Here is a 16,350-nt window from a genome sequence, read left to right as displayed (position 1 = left end):
GAAATTGTTAATACTGTGGTATTTGCCAAATAGTGATTTTCTATTTCCATTATTCCTTTTATATTTATTAATTAGGATTATACAGTAAAGTAAAGCTTTTCCTTCTCCATTTGCTGCTTCAGGGGTACAGGTCTGTGATTCATCCGTCTTCCACAACACCCAGTGTTCACCACAATACATTACCTTTTAATAACAGTTTTACTGAGGGGGAATTCATATACTCTACGGTTGACCCATTTAAAATATACAGTTCAGTGTTTTTTGGTATGTTCGCAGAAGTGTGCAACCATCACCACTTATTTGCTCTTACGAATAATGCTACGAACACTCATGTACTAGCTTCCACATGGACATGTGTTTTCATTTCTTTTGGGTCCATTGGTAACTCTATGTATAACCAGATGAGGGATGGCCAGAGTGTTTTCCAAAGTGGCTGCGTTATTTTACATTCCCACCAGCAGTATATGAGGATTCTAATCTCTTCACATCCTTGCTAACACTTGTTATGACCTGTCTTTTTGGTTATATCCATCCTAGTGGGCCTGCCATGTTATTCTCATTGTAGTTTTGATTTGTATTTTCCTGATGCTTAATGTTGTTATTGCATATTTTCATGTGCTCATTGGCCATTGGTGTATCTTCCTTAGATTTCTTTAGAGAAATTTCTGTTCAATCCTTTGCCATTTTTAAATTGGGTAATTTGTGGTTTTAATCATTGAATTTAAGAGTTTTTAAATATATTGTAGATAAAAGCCCCTTATCAGCTGTGTAGGATTTGAAATATTTTCTCCCAATCTTTGGCTTATTTTTCACTTTCTTGATGATGTCTAATTGAAGCACACATTTTTTTATTTTGATGAAGTCCAGTTTATCTGTTTTTGCTTTTGTCACAGTGCTTTTGGTGTCATATCTAGGAAGGTCTAACTTACAGTCACAAAGAAAAAATAATTTTCTCCTCTCCATGTTTTTTGCTCTCTTCTTTTTTATATCCTAATTGTAATCTTGGGCCTTCTTGGATTGATCTTGCATATGTCTTAGCTTTCCTCTCACATCTACTTCTTTCTTTTTGTGCCATGTTTTTGGGAGATTTCTTCTATTCTATTCCAACCTTTTGTTCAATTTTTGATTTTGGCAGTTATCTTTTAATATTTAAGAACTTCTTTTTCTTTGTTTTCTGGTTATTCCATTTTCATGTAAGGATATATTATCTCCTTAAATATATCTGGATTTAGCAATTAACATTTTAGAAAGATATCTTCCCTACCCTAAATTATTTATTTTCTCTTTAGGGTCAGTTTATCAATTTGTTTATCTTTTATATCTTGGTTTTTCTTGTTTATGTTTTTGATTCTCAAATATTTTGTGAACCTATTTTGCCCATTTCTATTTTAGAAAGCTGTTGGAGCTAATGTTGTAAATTTGTTTTCCCATTTGGCGTCTTCCCTGAATGGGCAGTCTGTTGAAGAGCTCTGTGTGCATGTGCCAGTGGATGTCAGAGGCTCCCCAAATACCATAATAAAGAAAGCTTCACTTGGGAGGGCCATTAGGGCTACTGTTACCTCATATGGCATCTTGTGTACATTAGAGAAACACGTCCTCCACATGTAGGGCTTGGCTAGTGAATAGTGTCTTTGTGCAAGAAAAAGCCATCCCTTCATCTGGGCAACACAAGCCCAATGCCAGGATGCATGGCTTGGTGAATAGCATTCAGGTTTTATTTTAGCCCATATTTTTTCCTTTGGTTAAGCAACTTGGCCCATCTGCAGATTGTACATGTATACCTGGTAGCCCCGATGCTAATGTCCCACTGTCCATCTCAGCCCTTGCCTGGCAATCCAGTGAGTTTCTTTAAAGAATTATCAGGCTGGGGGCATCAGAGTAAAAGTGGAGCTATCTGTGTTCTATATTCAGAATCAAGGAGAGAGGTAGGTGTTTCCAGACAGACCTTGTATGAATCCCTGCATTTGTAGCCCTATCCTTACGTTCTCTCTAGAATGTAGACAGACAGATGGGCTCTCCACTTCTCTGAGCCCCTTTTTAATTCAAAGAGATTCTAAGCCACAGCCTTCTCTTTCATCTCTCTGCCTTTCCGTCTTCAAGAAATATTTTTAAATCTGATGTGCCCCCAGTGCCCACTGACTCTCCCACTTTTTTTGCTGTTATGAATTTCTTTCTTTTTGTAATTCTGTACTTTTAGTTCAGTGGGTTTTCAGTAGTAGACAAAGGCAGATATATATATATTCCCTCGTTTTGAACTGGAACCTGTTAGTTTTGAACGGAAAAAAAAGTCTAAGCACATACATAAACTTTACTTTGATCATATTATTTCCCCCCTCCCCGTGATTATCTAACACTTTATTTATAGTGTTTTTTAAAAAATCAGAATCCTAGTTAGGTTCATACATTATAGTTAGCAGATATGTCTCAAAACTTTTAATCTGTAGATGTCTGCTCCCCCCTCACCCCCTTGCAGTTTTTTTGTTGAAGAAGCCAGGTCATCTATCATGAGGCATCTCCTGCATTCTGAATTTTGGCAATTATGTCCCTGGGAGGTTGTTTAACGTGATCCTCTCTGTCTTATATTTCCTTTAATTGGCAGTAAGATCTAGAAACCTAATCAGATTTGGGTTCTATTTTTCAACCAGAATATTTTACAGGCCTCCTTCAGAGGCATGTAATGTCTGATTGTCTCTTTTTGGGGGATGCTAGGAGCCATGGATGGTCATAGCCCAGGGACTTGCAAAATGGTAACGTGCTGTCATTTCATCTTCTTGGATAAGCTGGGATACTTAAAACTTGCTCTCATCAACTACTTGGTTACTCTAAGGTATAATTCATAAAGGAAAGGCAGGAGAAATACTTAATTATTTTCCTTTATTTTCTAGTTTTCATAGTTCTTACTCTAAAACCTTTCATGGGTTCGTGTTACTTACAGGATAAAGTCCATGCTATTTTATAGTCTTGTTGCAAGTTTCTGTTCCACTACCGCATCAGCTCACGCTTCTACAAAACATGGTGCTGAAACAAGGCTTCTGTCCTCGGCTTGCACATCAGGATTCTTTCTGTCATGTCTAAAATGAAGATAATATTTCATTTGTAGGACTTTTTTGGGTGAGGATTAGCTGAGATAATGCATGTAAATATACTTTGAACACTATAATGTGTGCTACAAATATTGGTCACTTTATTCTAAAAAGTTCTATGAATTTATGTACCATCCATTATATTTTATTCTAAACCCCATGATGGAATAAAGAAAGTGTTCAAAATAATAGTTCATGATATTTAAGTATTTTCATAATCTTTAATATTTACGCTTTCATTTATGTCATTTAATTTAGAAAGTAGTAGTTCTAATTTAAACAGTTTCAAGATGTGAAGGTAACAGACTACTTAATGGTAACTGACAGTGTCAACTTCTTTAACAAATACTGTATTAATTTATGCTTCTTTAAATAATACCTCTCCTGGGAACTAACCAATCTTTAAGAAAAGTGGTTTTGTTTTTTTTGTCAGTGGGTTGTATTGCATTTAATGGTATTGCTATTTTTTCAGCACATTTTTGGATTTTTAGTTGTTTATAATCCTTTGAAGATGTGACAATAGTATTTGATCTCTTTCAGTGAAATTGTTTGTTTGGAACCTTTAATTATGTGTTGGCTTTAATTTTTTCCCCTCTATCTTTCTTTAATTTAGCATGCCAGAGAGTGTTGGTGGATCTTTTGGTATCTTTGATGAGCTCAAGAACATGTTCAGAAGAACTAACCCTTCTTTTGAGAATATTTCTGGAGAAATCTCCTTGTACAGTAAATATGCTACAATTTAAATTTTTTTCACCGATACCTAGTAGAATATTTTAAAAAATGATTTGAAAATCATTAAGCTCTCTCTTTTAGTGTGGTAATTATTATGCAGTCAGCTCCATGTTATTATCTGTAAAGTTCTTGATCATTTCATTATTTGCACATATTTTAACTGTTTCACTTCTGTTTTGGCTAACCAGCCATATCATTGGGCTCATAGTCCCATTGCCTCATCCCACCCCCGGTCATTGTGCTTAAGAAATGCTAAATAATTTTGATTACTAAAGAGAACTTAATTATGAGTAGTTTGTACCATTTTAAGGATTATTCTTTTTTTAGAACAATTATTATCTACCCTTCAGATACCTTCTATCACCTCTTTCCATTGGTGTAGCTTAGTGACTTTTCAGTTGTTCTTTGCTGAGAAACTCACTTCTATAATGAAACTCAACTAGAAGCATAAGTAAATAAAACAGAAAAGCTTGGAGCTACTTTCTCTGAAGCAAGGTTGAATGTTCCTGAACCCTGCCCATGTTCACCACCTTACTCCAGCTTGTGGACCCTGAGGGGCTCTGTGGAACATACAGTTAACAAACACCACTGTAGCACTTGATAACTGACTGTATTTCTGGAATGTTTTTTTACTTTCCCTGAGTGCAGTTCTCATTATCATCATGAACATTAGTTATTTTGTGCGTAGGGTGTACATTAGGTGGTGTATTGGACTAAGTTTCTCTTCTCTACTCGTCTCCTTAGTCATTACTTTTCTCTTTCATTAAATGCTCTCTGCCTCTCATATCTTTTCTACAATTCTGCATTTCAATTGTTTTTATTCTGTTATGTTAGTCACCATACAGTACATCATTAGTTTTGATGTAGTGTTCCATGATTCATTGTTTGCATATAACTAACCCAGTGCTCCATGCAGTACCTGCCCTCCTTAATACCCATCACTGGGCTAGCCCATCCCCCCACCCCCTCCACTCTGAAACCTTCAGTTTGTTTCCCAGAGTCCATAGTCTCTCATGGTTCATTCCCCCTTCTGTTTACCCCCCCTTCATTTTTCCCTTCCTTCTCCTGCTGATCTTCCTGCTATTCCTTATGTTCCACAAATGAGTGAAACCATATGATAATTGTCTTTCTCTGCTTGACTTATTTCACTTAGCATAATCTCCTCCAGTCCCGTCCATGTTGCTGTAAATGTTGGGTAATCTTTCTGTCTGATGGCTGAGTAATATTCCACTGTATATATGGACCACATCTTCTTTATCCATTCGTCTGTTGAAGGGCATCTCGGCTCCTTCCACAGTTTAGTTATTGTGGACAATGCTCTGCATTTCAATTTAACCCAAAATTTGTAATTTATGAATAATACCTAAAAACCCTTATTTTGGTTTACCAAAAATAGATAAAAGAAAATTTATTTGATTAGGGAAAAGTCATGTAAAATAAGTTGGAAAGTAATTGAGCCACTCAATTTATGAAGTCAGTCATATTATAAATATCATTCAGAAATCTGGAGAATTTGTAAGATTTCTGCTTCTATCCTTCACTTAAAAATAATTGAGAGAAGCAACTATAGCCTACTTGGAAATAAACATCTTTCTTTGGTAGAAATTATTCCAGATATAATTATTGTAGTTAATATCTAATACTTAAAATCAACTCATAACTTTTAGGCTTATACCAAAAAGCACCTAAATCTAAAATTAACTGCAAGAGAATATGTATTTTAAGAATAAAATCTCTATTTCATCTTATGAACATTTTAATGGTATGGTAGATAGGAAGGTATTTTACTAGGAATGCTGATATGTGTGTGGGTATGTACTTTCATTTATAACCTGAATTTCAAAATTATTATGTACCTTGTGCATATTATATACATGATCTTAACACTTTACTTATTTTTCTTTTTCTCTAGGAAGTTCTTCTTCTGGGTATTCTGAAAATTATTGAAAGTGACATTACGATGAGTCCTTCCCAGTACCTAACCTTCCCTCTCCTGCATACTCCAAATTTAAGCAATGGCGTTTCATCACAAAAGTGTCCTGGGATTCTAAACAGTAAGGCCCTGGGATTATTAAGAAGAGCGCGGAGTTCCCGGAGTAGAAAAGAGTCTGACAGCGCAAGTTTCCCTCAGCAGCTGCTCTCCTCTTGGCATGTAGCCCCAGTCCACTTGGCCTTGCTGGGCCAGAATTGCTGGCCCCACCTGTCGGAAGGCTTCAGCGTCTCACTGTGGTTTAACGTGGAGTGCACCCATGAAGCCGAGAGAACCATGGAGAAAGGAAAGAAGACCAAGAAAAGAAACAAATCCTTGATTTTACGGGACAGTAGTTTGGATAGAACAGGTATGATGTTCCTGTTATCTGTTACCTGGTACACTAAGCCTTTTCAGATGGCAGTTTTGGTTGAGCTGGAAGAATACGGTGACGTGCTCGCGTGCCCTGAGCTTGTTCTTCACCCCAAGTGCCTTGGTGATGGCAGGCCCCGACTCACCAAAGCCTCGGTTGTCACATAGCCTTGAAAACTTCATTTTCTTGTATATTTTTGCCTTGGCGCTGGGGGGCAGGGGTGCTGCGGTGGCAGGACCACCACATATTCAACTGCCCTGGGGGTCACCAGCCCCGTTTCCTTCCTCTTTCCTGATCCCGTTATTGGATTAGGGTGGCTCCTGATGTTAGAGAAGGAAAGGATGTAACCCTAGAGCCACTTTTCCATCCTCCTGCTCCCTACGCCCCGGCCTCTGTGATTCCCACTTCATCTCCTTTCCCTCTTGTAGTTCAGCTGTCCTTGTGCCGCATCTTACGTTGGCACCCTTCTCCTAGTTCCTGTCACAGAGTGTCTGGATGCACCAGCCTTTCTCCAGAGCTAGAATCATTCCCATTCCAGTGCTTTCTATAACTGATGGAATCCCTTTAATACTTCCGCAAAACCGTGTCTCATTCCTCATATGCCTAGGGCAGGAAGAACCTGTTTGCTAAAAAGCAGTTTATGGTGGTGAGAAGTAATTCAGGGCTAATTGTTAGGGGCCACAGGATGCATGAAATGACTAGAGGAGACAGATGGTTAAGGGTTTATGCTTATACGGGGTCCTGGCCTCCAGAGCTCTTTACTGCACAGAACTTATATACCCCACTGGCGTCTGCTTCGGAACACTAGGCCTTCAGGGCAGGTCCTCTGCCGCTGACTCACAGATAGAAGGGAAAGTCCTTACTGAAGAGTGGGAAATGTCACCTGATAACCACAGCTGGAGCTCTGAATCCACTTCTCCAGAGATTTTTCTGTGTTACTGGCACCTCATACTTCTGTACTTTTGTGGGTTAGCCTAGGCAACCAAACTTTTTAAAAAATTAGGTAGCTTTTGTGAATTGAATTTTGCCATCTAAGAATTGAAGGCTCGGAAGCGACATACACGTGACCCTGTCAGTGATGATGCTGTCTCGTGTGCATTGAGTGCCCCCTGCATGGACGTCACTTTGCTCAGCTCTCTCTACAGACGTTTTTAATCCTCACTACAGTTCAGTGAGGTAAGTGCTCATGCTGTCCATATTTGGAGATGAAATTAAACAGCATGACCAACTTATATAGCTGGTGAGTGATGGAAAGGGATTTAAACCCACCTATATTCAGTTCCAGAGCTTAAATGTCACCCCTACACAATAAACAGTGCAGATTGCTTTCTCATATTTAAGTAGTGGCAATCACAATGTAAACAGGCTCTTATAAAATGAAATAAGTAGACACAATGACCTGAGAAAAGTTAGCATTGGGAAATTTTTTAAATCTTTATTATAAAAATATATTAGAAAACATATTTTAAGAAAGACGACTCTGCATAAACATTTAAAAAGAGCATTTAAAAAATAGTGTATATACCAAAATTTTGAAGGGAGCGATGAAGAAAATACTATAGTGATAACATATCCTTTGCTATTAAACCAACTTTGTGACCTTGAGCAAGTTATATTGAACCTCTCAACATCTCAATTCTGTCACCCTCTAAAAGGGGACAGTAAAATTTACCTCATAAGATTGTTGTGAGCATTAAATTAAGAAATGTTTATTGTATTCCTATTTTACAGTACCTGCATACACACTGGTTTTTGTTCTAGTCTTTTATTTGTGCAAAGTCAGATTTGATATGGAAACATTAGTATCATATCAGCCATGACTTCTCTATACATTTCATATCTTGGGCAGTAGTCCTCACAATAATGAATTTAACTCTTCCTTTTAAAGACTACTATTGTTTAGGGGAGTATTGTTAGGAGTATTCTGAAAAATTGGTAGTGTTTATACCTCTTGAAAAATGGCAACAAATATATATATATAGTCTAGTAACTGGTAGTGTTCATCCTCTCTGAAAGTCTGAACCCTCAGACATGCATTTTGTATTTTGGTACATCTTCATTAACATAGCTTTACGTAAAGTCATGCAGAGTAGTAACAGCGTGGATGGCTCAAGGATTCAGTTCATCATACATACTTAGATGGTACTAGAATTAGCATGGTAAGAAACCACTTAAAGTCAGGACGAATAACCAGATAGTCCAAAGCATATGGCATTACATTAGCTTGCCTTAGAAAACATTTTAGAGTTTCAGAATCACTTAGCAGTTGTATTTAAAGATGAATATATTTAAACACAATTTTTCTAAAATCAATTTTTTAAAAAAGATTTTATTTATTTATTTATTTGACAGAGAGAGGGGGAACACAAGGAGGGGGAGTGGGTGAGGGAGAAGCAGGCTTCCCACTGAGCAGGAAGCCCTATGTAGCTAGATCCCAGAACATTGGGCTTATGACCTGAGCCAAAGGCAGGCACTTAATGACTGAGCCACCCAGGCGCCCCTAAAATCAATTTTTAAAAAATCATGCTATTGTAATAATTATAGGATGATTTTGGTAGTGTTGTGTGACAATGGTGGTGGGTCCATAACGTCAGAGTGGCCCAATCCAATCAATAAAAGAATTGTGGCATGTACTGTAATAGGTCACTGCAGTGACATCAAAGGGGTTTGTTCATTGCCACAATTAGCCACCAGTTATCATGTATTTTGAAACATTTGATAACTTTTAATGCACTCAATTACTGTTTTCACTCCTGGTGCCCTTTTGGAGTTAATGTCTCAACTTTGGGACTATTGTTTGGAACAGGTCAAAGTTCAGACATCCGGGTAAATAATTTACTGCAAATGAACAACCATGCTTTTTGTTCTTTTAAATTCACTTTTCCACTCAGTTTTTATCAGCTGCTTTACTTATTATTCTAACATTTTTTTATCATAGAGAACAACAGACCGGAAGGTGCAGAGTACATAAATCCTGGTGAAAGGCTCATAGAAGAAGGATGTATTCATATGATTTCGTTGGGATCCAAAGCTCTGATGATCCAAGTGTGGGCTGATCCCCACAATGGCACTTTTATCTTTCGGTATTGATTATCCTCAACCTCCCCATGAATAGATCATGTATTTAAATAATTTATATGCTAATAAAGATCATTACAGCAAATCAGAAAAATATTATTTAAAAAGAAGATACATTCTAATAGTTATTAATGCTGCCTCTGTAGCAATGTATTATTCTATCCAAAAATCTGTAACTAAACTCTAAAGTAGATTATGTTAATTCTCAATTAGATTTTAGACCAAAGCTCGCTGAAGTCTTATCTGTGGAAGTATTCTATCAGATTGCAATCACCCTAACATGTTATTATCAGACAGCTGTTTTCCCAGCAGATTATATATTTAATAGCCATTATCTTAGAAACTTCAGTTCTTGCAATCTTGTCTTTCCTACCTCCTTTGTTAACTAATGTAGATACAAATCTTTTACTTGTATTGAGCATGAATAATATATACTATTTTTATAAAACTTACAACTAAACAAAAATATGTTATTTAGGGGATATATGCTTTTTGTTAGTTATTTGGTGCTTTATATACATCATATCTTAATTCTCTCAGTAGTCCCTCCAAGTAGGATAGACCTCCAGTACATCCTGGCATTTAGACATTTATGTACACCATGTATTAATTTTTGTATGAACTAAATATTACATTGTAATTTCTAAAAGAGAGCAATGACTTTAGAAATAGTAACGATAAAGGGTTTTTTTGCAAATTGAATTTTGAAAATTAATGCCTAAATTACTAACAGCAGCAAATGAGCATCATCTATTTTAGCTCATGAATTAAGGTAATAATATAAGAAAATAAGCAGATTTTATGGTGTAAAACAAAGACCTACTGACTTTTCAAGTTAGTTTAAAAATAGAACTGCTTTTTAATCTCGTTTAAATATCTAGAATTATCGTTGTTATACATTTATTAAATGCTGAGATCAGAAATTCCATGTTTTCAGCCTATACTTTCTCTCTCTCTCTTTTTTTTTTTTATTGTTGTAGAATGTGCATGGATTCAAATGATGATACGAAAGCTGTTTTACTGGCACAGGTTGAATCACAGGAGAATATTTTCATCCCAAGCAAATGGCAGCATTTAGTCCTTACCTACTTACAGCAGCCCCAAGGGAAAAAGAATAACCATGGGAAAATCTCCATATGGATCTCTGGGCAGAGGTTTGAAACGTTTTTAGTAAACACTTACCAACTTCAATGACAATTTTAAGTTTAGTTTGTCATGGTTTCTGATACGGATTACAGGAAACTATAGATGAAATGTGCTCTATGTTAATGCAGGAATCTATGGTCAGAGTTGGATATTTTTTCCTACTTATCACTCTGATACAAAATTAATATTTGTAACTGTTGAAAATTAATATTTGGGTTTCAGGGAACACTCAGGAATCTGGACATTTAGACATTTATGTAGAATATATGTTAGATCAAGGAACAGAACCTACAATTTGGTCCTTCAAGCCTATACATTTATAAAATGAATCCACAAGGAATTATTTCAATTAAGTGGCTAATCAGGCTAATACCTAAATTTTTTTAAGGCTAAAACCTAAATTAAGTCAGGGTTTCAAAAGAAATTAGAATGACTAGGGAAAAATATAAGCCAGTGTGTCAGGTCATAGATTAAGATAGGGTCCTTGAAATGTACCAGGTGATGGATTCAGGTATAATACTATGTGATGTTTACCCACCAAGAGAATTGTGGGTCAAGTTGATAAGAAATATTTTCTGGAATATCTTAATGTAAAATTTAACCCTGAGAGAGCTATAATATATCTTGAATTTGTAAGAGTTGGGAAATAACATGAAAGGGGATACGGAATTGGAAACTGGTATACATGGGATGGGGTCTGGCTGGCTGGAAGGCAGATTCTAAGTTGAATAATGAGAAAGAGAAACGAGTGGGTATGGTAAAGCTACCTGACAGGCAAGTTTTGAATTTCAAGATGAGCATCTAGATGTAATTGAATGGACTGTAAAATATTGCATACCTGTTATGTTGCAGACCGTTTGCTGGATGCATTCTGAACACTATCTCCCAATTCTCTCAAATGCCCTCAGAGTAGATTAGACTACAGAAATAACATATGCCCTTAGTGTAAATGAACCTATTTTTATTCATTTGTTTGTTCATTCATTAAATATATATTGAGGAATTACTGTGCATCCGGCATGTGCTGTAGTTGGGCCTGAGGGAAATCGTAAACAAGACTCAAGACTCAGGTTCTATGCCTTCTTGGGACTCACAGTCTATTGGGAAGCAGACAGTAAGCAAACACAATTTAAAGCATATATACAAATTATGACAAATATTGTGGAGATAAAATAGATCCCCAGACAGAAAATACCTGATTTGCTACTTAAGAGGTGAATCAGGAAAGGCCTCTTTGTTTTGTTTTGTTTTTTTTAATTTTTTATTCTTTTATGTTAGTCACCATACAGTACATCATTAGTTTTGATGTAGTGTTCCATGATTCATTGTTTGCATATAACACCCAGTGCTCCATGCAATATGTGCCCTCCTTAATACCCATCACCAGGCTAGCCCATCCCCCCACCCCCTCCACTCTGAAATTCTCAGTTTGTTTCCCAGAGTCCAGTCTCTCATGGTTCATTCCCCCTTCTGTTTACCCCCCCCTTCCTTCTCCTACTGATCTCCCTGCTATTCCTTATGTTCCACAAATGAGTGAAACCATATGATAATTGTCTTTCTCTGCTTGACTTATTTCACTTAGCATAATCTCCTCCAGTCCTGTCCATGTTGCTGCAAATGTTGGGTAATCTTTCTTTCTGATGACTGAGTAACATTCCATTGTATATATGGACCACGTCTTCTTTATCCATTCGTCTATTGAAGGGCATCTCGGTTCCTTCCACAGTTTAGCTATTGTGGACAATGCTGCTGTGAACATTGGGGTGCATATGGCCCTTTTCTTCACTACGTCTATATCTTTGGGTAAATACCCAGTAGTGCAAAGGCCTCTTTGGAAAAGGGTCATTTAAGCTGAGACCTCAAGGGGAGATGGCGCATGCTCTGAGCAGGGGAGGGGGGCAGGGCCTTCCGGGCAGACGAAAGGGCCCATGGAAGGCTGTGTGCCAGGTCATTCTGAAAGGGAGGCTGTCAAGTTGATGGCTTACAGCTGTCCAGCCTCACTGCTAGGGGAAGGCAGAGGAGAAGGGGCCTGTGAGTGGCCTAGGCTAGGGTAATCAGTCCCCAGGGTCTGCCACAGGAAAGAAGAGGCTTTAGAAATAAAATCAAGGCTTCAGGTTTTGTGTATTCGTTTTAAAAATCCACGGAAATATGTTGTTGAGGTTTCCATATTCCGAATAAAATATTTTCTGAGAAGTTCTCAGTCTTTAGCCAGTCAGTAAATTTTTTTTCAGAACCCTGAGTTAGATCGGTTGGAGTTGGGGTTAGGGCTATGAATAGTGAACCTTTCTCCTGGCCCCTCACCTGATTTCTTGAGCTGTCAGCATGTGCCAGGCACTGTATTCAGCACTTCACAGATCACCTCATTTGGTCCTCCTGACAACACCAACAAGTAGGTATATTGTTTCCTCTATTTTGTATATGAGACAATTGAGACCCAGAGTGGGGTAAAGTCATGCCAGAAGAATGGGGTACAGGCGAAACTTAAACTCAGATATAGCCCATGCTTTAGAACCTGAAGTTTTACCACCCCACAGCCTTTTTCTGAATCAGACCACCTGACAGGTATAGGAGTCATAAACTATGAGACTTACTCAGAATGAGAGTTTAGATGTTCATTGTAGGTAGCTAGCATAGTTGCTTAATTCACATATTTCTACATTACTTTGAAGGAATGTTTTTGCCATTTGATACAAAGTAAGTAATGATTTCATCTGTTAGTAGAATGATGAGCAGGTGATCAAGGACAAATATATTATTCCTTTGATATAAATTTAGTACTATCACTCTCTGAACTAATAGAATAATTTCTATAAAAAGTACATTTCAAGAGAGCATTTTTATAATACATAATGACACTAAAAAACAAGTTATTAATAGTTTATATTGCGATTTAATGTTGAGCACACAAATCTAGTAGGAACATATGGCACACAGTACTTAAGATTTGTCGAATTCATCTTGCAAAGCGTTCTTTACCCTTAAAAACTGTATTAAGTCATGCTGCCAGTAGGTGGCAGTAGTGTTTCAGTCATGGCCATGTATTTGGTTCAAGAAAGATGCCTGTGACAGAAAATATCTCCCTCTAATGTTGTATGTCAGTAAACCTCAATTAAAAAAAAAGTTATCTCACATCTTTATCATAAAATATTTCTACTAAAATAGTTAAATTTACATGTTAAATGTGAAACAGAAAGCCTTAGGAAAGAGTTTTTAAATAAATAGATATACCAATGTAGAATTTCTCATTAAGAGCTAACCATGTCAGTGTATACTAAGTCTTTATCTTATTTATAAACTTTACCTTTATAAGTTATTTTCATTATCTTACTGTGGAGCTTAGAACATTCCTGAAATAGGGGTAGAGGTTGGCACTCTGCATTTCCAACCAGATGATGAAATCCTCTTGTCATGTGTGTGTCTTTTTGAGAAAATGTTAGTTTTCCTTTTCCTATTCTGTCTTTTGTAAGGATTCCTGTAAATACAAGAGACTAATCAAAAGGTCTGTGACTGAGCATTGAAAAAAACAGAAAATGCAGAGAAGCCCTGGCATTTCAGTGGCTAGTCAGAACAAAACCTAGAGATGTGATATTCTTTCTCTGAGTAGTCTTTGAAGACTTCATAGAAGATGATATTTTAGGAATAGTTTACCACAGTGGGAGACTTCTTGGTCAATTAGGAGGAGGTGGTCGGTTTGTTTCTGTAAATCAGGAAGGCACATGTGCAGAAGTTAAATGGCAAAGAAAACTTGCAACACATGTCCAGTCCCACTTCCCACAGCCTGCTGTAGGACCAGCAGGCATCTCTGTTCCGTTCCCCTCTCTGGGATTTGCGTACTGCCAGCACCATGGACCAAGGGACAGCAGAATCCATTCTTCTCTTTCTTCGCGTCACCAGCTCTGTGATGCCAAACCAAGAAAGCTGTTCAAGAATTTCCCATTATTAAACATTCATACTTGTAAAATACTTGAGTCACTGAAATAATTGATTTAACTTTGTTTTTAACATAGGAAACCTGATGTTACTTTGGATTTTGTGCTTCCAAGAAGAACAAGTCTGTCATCTGATAGCAATAAGACATTTTGCATGATTGGCCATTGTTCATCATCCCAAGAAGAGTTTTTGCAATTGGCTGGAAAATGGGACCTGGGAAATTTACTCCTCTTCAATGGTATATTTTTCTCCTTCAAAGGATTTCTAATTTGTTTTAAATAACAAATATTAAACTAGTAAATTATCCTGGATTATATTAACCCCTGTTCCTTCATTGATACTTAATAAGTACTATATTATCTAGATGCCAAGATGCACTTTTAACATATTTTAACGTTTTTATAATTGAGATGCTTCTTATAGTTGATATATACATTTAATGTAGGGGTGTACATCATACCCCAACCCCGCTCCCCCAAAAAGAAAGCTTATGTTAAATCAGCTTTATTTTATAATCCTGGAAAATGCATTATTATGACAAGTAAACTTAGAGTGGTTGTCTCTCTTACTTATAATTTTAGGATATTCTATAAAAATATCAAATTTTAGGGGGAAAATATATGTTTTAAAATTATATATATATATGTATATATATATACATATATATATATATAGTGATATGTATGTATCACTAAACCTGGCACATAAGAGTATTCAGGCAGTGTTTATTGAATATCAGATAGATGGGTGGAAGGAGTAGAGACATCAGTCCACACTTACTTTAAAAAGGAATTTACTGAAGTGTAGTTTCCATTTACTTAAAGAAAAAAAAAAGGCAGAACAAAACCAAAATAACTGTTCTCTGAGGAACAAATAGAAATTTTATGGTTTTATCACAAGCTTCACAGTTAACTTTATATGTATTCATTCATTTTCCATCCATAGTTGGTATAGGTTATTTGCTCATGACACCAATTTGAAATTTGAGGCTTGTTATCAATTTTATTTATTTATTTTTAAAATAATAATATTTTTTATTGTATTATGTTAGTCACCATACAGTACATCCCTGGTTTTTGATGTAAAGTTCCATGATTCATTAGTTGTGTATAACACCCAGTGCACCATGCAATACGTGCCCTCCTTACTACCCATCACCAGCCTATCCCATTCCCCCACCCCTCCCCTCTGAAGCCCTCAGTTTCCCAGAGGCTTTATCAATTTTATAGAGATAAAAGAATTTGACAGAAAAAATTAATTCTTGATTTCTTCCTCTTTATGAAAAATTCTGGTTGGGGCCACCTGGGTGGCTTAGTCAATTAAGCATCTGCCTTTAGCTCAGGTCATGATCCCGGGGTCCTGGGATTGAGCCCCACTCTGGCTCCCCACTCCTCCCTCAGTGAGGAGTCTGCTTCTCCCTCTGCCCCTCCCCTTGGTCATGCTGTCTCTCAAATAAATAAAAATAAAGTCTTAAAAAAAATTCTGGTTGAAGTGATATAAATAAGTAACTTTATTTTTCTGCTATTCAGGAGCTAAGATTAATTCACAAGAAGCCTTTTATCTATATGCTTGTGGACCCAACCATACATCTATCATGCCATGCAAATATGGCAAGCCCGTGAATGACTACTCCAAATACATTAGTAAAGAAATTTTGCAATGTGAACAAATCAGAGAACTTTTTATGACGAAAAAAGAAGTGGACATTGGTCTCTTAATTGTAAGTTTTCATTTTTTAAGTTTTAACTTTATAGGAACTGATAATATATGTTTAATAAATGTGTAATTAGCTATGAATTAAATTTCTTAAGTTTCTCTTCTTTCTTTCTCAACATTTTTGCTCCTTAAGAACATGTTTTTTTTCTTTAAAATTGAAATACTCAGAATTTGTTTTCAGGTTTCAAATTTTTATCTCCTTTTCCTTAGAACTGTATTTCTATACTAAGTATTAGTTTAGTTTATACCTCCTAGTCATCAAGAAAAATGTTTATGATATAGTGAAAATATAACATGTTAGCCTAAAAAATATTGCTCATTAC

The 16,350-nt window shown here is 36.5% G+C and overlaps 1 protein-coding gene across 1 annotated transcript in view; it reads left to right on the top strand.

Moving 5' to 3' along the window:
- Positions 1 to 16,350, top strand: part of LYST (lysosomal trafficking regulator) — a 187,660-nt gene that overhangs the window by 61,010 nt on the left and 110,300 nt on the right. Inside the window, exons 11-16 of the mRNA XM_040624366.1 lie at positions 3,697 to 3,806; positions 5,728 to 6,154; positions 9,096 to 9,240; positions 10,216 to 10,389; positions 14,389 to 14,549; positions 15,841 to 16,031. Coding sequence (XP_040480300.1) covers positions 3,697 to 3,806; positions 5,728 to 6,154; positions 9,096 to 9,240; positions 10,216 to 10,389; positions 14,389 to 14,549; positions 15,841 to 16,031 — 1,208 coding nt within the window. The remainder of the gene's footprint in view (positions 1 to 3,696; positions 3,807 to 5,727; positions 6,155 to 9,095; positions 9,241 to 10,215; positions 10,390 to 14,388; positions 14,550 to 15,840; positions 16,032 to 16,350) is intronic.

The sequence above is a fragment of the Ursus maritimus genome, unplaced genomic scaffold (assembly GCF_017311325.1).
Source record: "Ursus maritimus isolate PB19 unplaced genomic scaffold, ASM1731132v1 scaffold_7, whole genome shotgun sequence".
NCBI lineage: Eukaryota > Metazoa > Chordata > Mammalia > Carnivora > Ursidae > Ursus > Ursus maritimus.
Note: the sequence above shows the minus strand (reverse complement) of the source record. Positions and strands in the feature narration are given on the sequence as shown.